This window comes from Patiria miniata, unplaced genomic scaffold (assembly GCF_015706575.1).
Source record: "Patiria miniata isolate m_02_andy unplaced genomic scaffold, ASM1570657v1 HiC_scaffold_6, whole genome shotgun sequence".
NCBI lineage: Eukaryota > Metazoa > Echinodermata > Asteroidea > Valvatida > Asterinidae > Patiria > Patiria miniata.
Window position 1 is genome coordinate 21211718 of NW_024037073.1, and position 8272 is coordinate 21219989.

At 41.3% G+C, this 8272-nt stretch overlaps 1 protein-coding gene across 1 annotated transcript; it reads left to right on the plus strand.

The window, feature by feature from the left end:
- The first annotated feature begins 2 nt into the window (after positions 1 to 2).
- Positions 3 to 7394, plus strand: LOC119742698 (AH receptor-interacting protein-like). The gene is made up of 4 exons (XM_038218864.1): positions 3 to 204; positions 2059 to 2238; positions 3510 to 4014; positions 6104 to 7394. The coding sequence occupies exons 1-4, from the start codon at positions 106 to 108 to the stop codon at positions 6316 to 6318; spliced, it is 999 nt and encodes a 332-aa protein (XP_038074792.1). The 5' UTR covers positions 3 to 105; the 3' UTR covers positions 6319 to 7394.
- The last annotated feature ends 878 nt before the right edge of the window (positions 7395 to 8272 follow it).

Sequence of the window (8272 nt, forward strand, 5' to 3'; positions counted from 1 at the left end):
AAACGGGAGATCATGTATTAGCGCAGCGCGATCTCTTGAATGCGCACGTGTTGATCGCGCCTATTGTCTGTAGAATATTTCGGTGATTTTCACTTAAAAATCATCATGGAAAGGGGGCTGGGAGTGGGTCTTGGACCAGATATAAACAAGCAGCTTATTCACCCGGGAAAAGGAGATTTATCAGAGTACAGAGATGGAACTAAGGTAGTGTTATTTGTTCAATTTCTTAATCAAAATCAAAACTGATTTTAATAAACTCCCTTATGGCCGGCTGCATGCTTATCATTGTATGTCGGAAATAGGCGCCTAACGCCGCCTACCGTTATGTTAATCCATCGCATTGACATTCGCATTGCAATATGTCACTGCAATCTGCATGCACAAACCTATGGACTTTATTATTTTTTTGTTCATTATTGCGATATTATTGTTTCCTGAATTTTTTATCCAGATTGAAAATCATCATAACTTCAAATTGATACTAGGCCTAGACAATTAACAGATATCTCCTCGTACAACTACAATCATAACAAAATTAAATAGGGCCTAGCCCTAGTCATGCTAGTTTCTCGTCCAGGGAGGGGTTTTGGAAAAAGAATAAAGCCCAGGGTGAGGCCCGGTCCCCCCTTTTTTCCCCCAAGATGGAGCCGTCACCCTTTCTACATAGCCTCAATTTTGTTGAAAACAAATAATTAGACAATATGCCTAGGCCTATATAATATTAATAATAATAGGCCGAGCCCTAGCCCGACTGCGTCTGGCTGTACAGTACTATCGCAAGCTCTGTAGTACGGCCAGACGCTGAATGCTTCCAAAAAGACTGAATTTTTTTGGCCGCTAATAATGTAGCGATTTTGCTACATCTTTTGATCGAGATTATCTTTTCATCCAGGACAAAAATTTCCACAGTTAAGGTTGTTAGTCGTAGAGCAACTCATACCTTTTCGAAAAAACGTTCTTTGGTCTCAATATTTTCATCCATCTGGCCAAAATTATGTACGTGCATGCACACCGCCGCGCGGACGTATGTGTGCATGCACGTACTGGGCTGTTGTCTACAAGTAATGTACATGTACGTACATGTACGTACGGCGCCGCCGCACGCACGTCCAAAAACACGAGGTCATACGTCACAGACTGTTTATGCATATTCATGAGTTACAGCGCGGCCGCCATTTTGAAATCGCATGGGGGAGCATTTTCGGGACGATATTCGTGGAAGATGATGACTGAAAGTCGTCTTTTGGCCAGATGGATGAAAATATTGAGACCAAAGAACGTTTTTTCGAAAAGGTATGAGTTGCTCTACGACTAAGAACCTTAACTGTGGAAATTTTTGTCCTGGATGAAAAGATAACCTCGATCAAAAGATGTAGCAAAATCGCTACATCAGCGGCCCAAAAAATTCAGTCTTTTTGGAAGCATTCAGCGTCTGGCCGTACTACAGAGCTTGCGATAGTACTGTACGGCCAGACGCAGTCGGGCTAGCCGAGCCCTATTTACAAACATGACAAAATTTGCAAAATGTATTGCAAATGTATTATTTTGTATAGGTTCTACTATGAATTAAAATTAAATACAATTAACTGATTAAAGAGAGGCGGGTGGGAAAAATGGAAGTGGGCGGGAAAAAGGAAGCGGACGGGGTTGAAAAACTTGTTCATTTATAAATCATCATTCATAAACATGTTTTTTCGTAACAATGTACGCAAATTGGTAGGTCAGTAGGTGGGCTGTGTGTGTGTGTGTGTGGGGGGGGGGGGGGGGGGGAGTGTTCCGTACCCTTCTGAAGTGAAATGACCAACTAATGTGAAATTTAGTATACTATAATATAAATATGCTTAGTAGCCCTGGCGACAGAGAGAAGACAAAAGACAAGAGAGCCAATTACAGCCCTGTTTGTAGGGCTAACCTTGTACAGATGGGGTTTATAATAGTGCAATTGGTCAAAGCTTTTTGTAATTTTGATCATTATTATTACTCCACACATCACCAAATGAATGCAAATGACTTGTTTTACTATTTGAAAAAGATTCCTGTCATTTTCTTTCGGATTAGGTATATTTCTACTACAAGGTGACAAAGTGCAATGATGAGGGGACGGTGTTGGACGACAGCCGACTTCAGAAGAAACCGTTTGAGCTGATCACCGGCAAGCAGTTCAAGCTGGATGTGTGGGAGAAGTGCCTGAAGACCATGAGGGAGGGCGAGGTGGCAGAGTTTACCGTGGCTCCTTCAGTAAGTACACGAGAAGCCTTGGTACAAGACTGGATTTGAATTGGGTTCCCCTGATGCAGCCAATCCCAACCTAGTCCGAAAACTAGGGACTCTCAATACTGTGTATTCATAAGAGTCCAAAAACGTAAGGCAGTGAAAACGTGCAACATAAGAAAATAGACTGGAACATGAAACAACCAGTCAAACACCCATTTAATAGTACTGCATCAATCAACTGTATCAGAAGAAACATCTGGTACCTATTTTCTATTTCTACAAATTCTCTATTTCTATACATAGTCGTGCCACCAGACTACTGAAGGGTAAATCTTTTGGACAGTTGGCAAGATTACCATATGCGAAGTTCACTAATTTTCCTCTGTATTGACTAACAAGCCCTCAGATAGCAATTTCATGTCATCAAAGTCAAATTGAGCAGTGAGAAAATACAAGCATTTTCTTGGAAAACACGTAGAATTTTTCAGTCCACTCTCATAGGGTTTGTACACAGAGTGTTGAGTGAACTTCGTATATGGGAATCTTTCCGGACAGTTTAAAGCTTGTGACTTGGCTGAGAATGGATGACTTGTGATGGAACTGTGATGACTTGTGACTGGCTTGTCTAAGTTTTGTTAAGTAGTGGCTGACTTGTTTGACTTGTGACTAACTTGTGTTGGCTTGTGACTGACTTGTGACTAACTTGTGTTGGTTTGTGACTGACTTGTGTTGACTTGTGTGACTTGTGTTGAATTGTGACTGAATTGTGTGACTTTTCACTGACTTGTGTGACTTGTGATTGACTTGTGATGGCTTGTGACTGACTTGTGTTGACTTATGTGACTTGTGACTGACTTGTGTTGAGTTACACCTGACTGGTGACTTGTGACTGACTTGTGTTGAATTGTAACTGACTTTAGTTGCTTTTGACTGACTTGTGTTGTGTGACTTGTGATTGACTTGCGATGGCTTGTGTCTGTGTGTGTTGACTTGTGACTGACTTGAGTTGAATTGCACATGACTGACTTGTGTTGACTTGGGACTGACTTATGTTGACTTGGGACTGATTTGTGTTGAACTGACATGTGTGGACTTGTGATGACTTGTGAATGTGATGACTTGTGGTGACTTGTGACTGACTTGTGGTGAATTATGACTCACTCAGTCAGAACTCTTTGGTAATAAACATGTTGCATCCTGTCACTATCTGCGCAAGTGTTTTTATTATGTTTTGTCATACAGCTATGAAGTATTCATTTGAAGCTACATTTATTAATAATGTATGTCCTATGCAGCAACTCACAACCTTTGCTCCAGTGATGAAAAAGCTCCGAGACATAGCCAAGGGCACCGTCGACAACCCAGAAGGGGGCCACTGCTGTGGCATGGCACAGATGAACCAAGTCGGCCTGGGCTATCCGGACCTAGACGAGTACCTCAAGAACCCCGAACCCCTCCGCCTGACCTTCGAAGTCGTCCAGATCGAGGAAGAGGGGAAATACAAGAAGGAGTCATGGGCTATGAACGATGCTGAAAAGAAAGCGGCCTTGCCTCACCTGCGCGAGGAAGGCAATAGACTGTACAATGACAAGCAGTACGCCGCTGCGGCGGAGAAGTACGCGGAGGCCCTGGGATGCTTGGAGAACCTTCTGCTGCACGAGCAGCCCAACAGCGAGGATTGGCTGTCCACTGACACCATGCGCATCCCGTTCCTGTTGAACTTTGCCCAGTGCAAGCTGATGCTGCAGGATTACTACCAGGTGATTGAGCACACGACCACTGTGTTGGCGAAAGACGAGAGTGAGTATCCATGGGAATATAAAGTTTACAGGGGTGACGTTTGTCAGGATTTTTCCTGATTTAAGAGTATTTGTTCATTTCTTTTCCTGATTTTAGGATATTTTTTTTAAAGGTTTATTTCCCGGATTTCATTTTAAAGAATCCTTTTCAAAATCTCGAATTCCTGAGGTTTTGCAATAAAGGTGTTTTTTACCTACATTTATGAAGGTTTAAGTAGAATAATCTCTAGAAGTATCTTGATGAAGTTAGTAGTCCAGGTCAGAGGTCATTCAGGATAAAATCCTCTGACGCGATATTACTCAATGTTACAAGATGTTATACGATGTTAATAAACGCACGTGCATTGTGTGACCATCTTGCGTGTTCATGCACCTTCGATGAGCGCTCAACTATCCCGAATGGCCTGTGACCCGTATCATTTTGGGCGTGCACAGTTTAAATACCGAACCAGCTTATTATAAGGATTGCCTTACAAACATTATACCATAAACCCTACGTTGCTATGGGGCTATTTGCCCGATCTCACCACTGAGTTTAGATTGTCTTTGATCATAGTAGTCTAGCCTCTGTGAACTTTCTTGTCTGACATTATTATACAAATATTGAATGCTTCGAGTGGTGTAGTAAAACTAGCCTCCCGAGGTGATCCATGGACATTCTTTTTTCCCGAGGCGAAGCCGAGGGAAAATAGAATGCTCCATGGATCACCGAGGGAGGTTAGTTTTACTTCACCATGAGATAAAGCATTCAATATTTGTTTTATAACACTTTACCCACAGATTCTGCTTGGTTTCAATATTTTAAGTTATTTAAATCTGAACACAGTTAAAATATACTTCAATTTCAATACAAAATTGGTGGAAAATGTAATTCTCTCCTCGAAACCACCCCTTCATGAAACGTTTGAATCCAACTCTGTGGCGCGCCGACTTGGGAACAATACGCGCTACGCGCAACGCTCAACGCGCACACCAGCATGCATTTGCACACAAATGCCGTGCCATGGGTATAAGTACTTTGGTTGCTAATGGTATAGTACTTTGGTTGCTACGGGTATAGTACTTTTGGCCGTGCACAGAAATATAGCAAAAATTGAAAGTACCATGTGACTCGCTCTCGGCCAATCAAGACACAGAATCTGTGGGTGAGGTGTTATAATACTCACTGTAGACTTCATAAATCATCGACAATCTCACAAGTATTTTCATTCAGGGTGGAGGACATTTAAAATGGTGGTTTACGGCTGAATTTGTACTCATAATGTGACCAGATGCAGGACATTTTTGCACTTAGTAGTTTATTCATATCCAGTCAAAAAGCATATATTCTGAACTTCATCTTGATGCACCTCTCAGTTTGAAATCTTAATAAATACAAGTGTTATTGTGGTGAAAATGTTTACTGTTTCCACATATTTCTATTGTGCAAAATGGTAAAAAGGTCTCTTCTTTAAAAGTACATGCATGTATGTACATGTAGCTAGGGTGACTTGGTTCTGTTGGGGTGGGTCACAAATATAGGCACACCTAACATAAAGGTCATGGATACTTTTTGCATTTGTCGTAATTTCATGAAATGGACCAATTTAAGGGCTATTAATTTATAGCAGACACCGTTCCACTGAGCTGTTCAATGTTTGTGTCCATTGGTGCTAAAAAAACCACGAAAAAAACGCTGTTCATTTTCAACAGTCAAAGTGCACCTCATGGAATATGTCGTGCATAGAACCCATAGGTCACAGGGAGTGCCAGAATGCCGGCTCTGTCGTGGGAAAGTAACATACACACGTATACCTAGCGTACCCTTGCATACGCATGAAGTCAACAGCTAGCTGGTGGCCATTTAACGGATGTTGTTCTTGAGAAAACTGTTCGTTCACAGCAATGATTAGGTCCTAACCATCATTAGTACTGATACGAACATTCCTCTTTCTTTGAGAATGACAGCATACCAGGCTCAACGATTTCACAGGATGTTTCGTACTATTATTTAGTTGCAATCAAGTGGGCTGTTTCATAATATTTTGACAGTTTCATTTTTGAGTGTTTGCAAGAGATCCCATTAATTGTCTACTTGTCTTGATCAACAGCCAGTGTCAAGGCCCTGTACCGGAGAGCCAAGGCCTACGCAGCCTGCTGGGACTTCACCAAATCCCGCAAGGATTTCAAGATGGCGCTGGAGCTCGACCCCTCCCTGGGAACCGCCGTCCGGAAGGAGCTGCGGCTTCTGGACGAGGCGGAGAAGAAGAAGGACGAGGAGGATAAAGCCAAGATGAAGGTGGTCTTTGAGAGATACAGCGAATGAAGAATTTGGAAGACCTGCATTGTATTCGGCTGACTCAGTGTCGTTGTGAGGCTAGTCCTCCGTAACAAACGTTACAACCCAACTTCTTGTTGGAGAGACACACTGCGTGCATGTATTGATACAAACGACTAACCCTCCAATTGTTTAATCAGTCACAGTCTAAAATTTCATTCACTTCCCCTGCCATGAATACTCTATACAGAATAGTAAAAAAAAACAGTCAGATCACATTCGTGTATACACTGTGACCAGTCAAATCCCGTCAACAGACAAAAGAGGTAACTGGTAGGTACAGCTGGCATATCAATCATCTCCAGTCAAAGCATGGCTGTATCAAATTAACAAGGGAATCCTTATACTGTTTAAAATCAGTCACTTGATTGATTTTGATTGCTGTGATGGCAAAGGTGAACACATCAGCCAGTGAGGGAGTCTTAATATGCTCAAAACCTATGGCTTCGTGTGAGATTTAGGCGTCATTGGCAATGCGTTCCAGTGTCACTCCCAGTGGTCTCCCCCAACTCTCCCTTTGTAACTGTTGAGAAGGTACTTGTCCATAGAGTCCAAATTTGGCAACTGACATTTCATTTCTGTTGCTTGCCCATGAAATTGTAAGTGTTTCCTCTCTGTAGGACTTATGCTTCTATTTAGACACCATATTGTACCACAGAGCATGATCTAGGAATTAGACATTTTCCAGAATCTTTGGACTACCCTCCCCCCCCCCAACACTGTATGCGCTTTGTGCTGTGTGCTCGCCTGCTACAACTCGGACCACAGAGGAAGTGCTACATGTTCTGCATCAGCCTATCCATGTGCAAGTTTTCCTCCGAGTGGAAAATTATGAAATTGTTGTAAATGTACAATTGCCTGCTAGACTGCAGCAGATCTTAACTTCTGATAACAGAACATGTGAACAGGCGAGGAAAAGAACTCTCACAAATGGGCCTGCTCCATGCTTTTGGATTGTGCGTGTAGAATATTATTGAGAAACCAGGAATCAGTATACTTGTTAAGCAAAACTTGTGACAACACTTATAATAAACAGATTCGGCTAGCACATTAAAGGCAGAGTCGACCATTTGTAATTTGTGCATTTTTGTTTTCATTTGAAGCAACAAAAATGCTCACAATATTTATAAGAATGGTGCTTAACAACAAACCTGATGAACTTTTAGCCGTGTGAATGCTGCAAATTCCGGGAAAAAAAAAAAAATCTAGGATCTCAGTGTCATTTCGAAAGTTGCCAAGTCGTATTTTGAATTTCATCCGAAATCAGCTTCTGGGACATGTTCTCATTCAGCCGATTGTAGAGCTACGTGATGTCACACACTGAACCGACGAATAAAAGCAACCGCGCGCGCATGTGCATCATGTCAATGCTTGCACCCATTCAAGGATTCACCCAATTACACAAACCAACTACAAACAGAAATTTCCAAAAATGGGTCATTTGACTCATCTTTGGAAATGACCTTTTATTGTTTTCTCCAAAATGATAGCATGCCAGAAGAAATAATTTCACAGGGAGTTTAGTGCCATGACCAATCTTTAAACCAAGTAAGCTTTTTCGTAGGTTTCTTTTTGGATAGCTGCAAATTGTCCACTCTAGATGTACATGTACCTTTAAGTATAAAGCGAGTACATTTTTTCTCAGACATGCTCCAAGCAATTAGTGTTAACAACATTAATGATGGTTAATAGCAACACCAATTAAAAACTAAATTCTTGTATTAAAATAAACAGTGTTTGTCAACTTCTAAAATAAAAATAATATCTATTTCTCTAACTTTTTAATAATCTCTGAAATATTTTACTGATACTTGATATGAAAACATGGACTGATTGTCTTTATCAATGATTTGTCTGAAAATAATTATTTGAAACCAGATAAGAATGCAACTACCAGAAGATAGCTGACGGCAGAGAAAATATACACTTGGATTGTTCATGA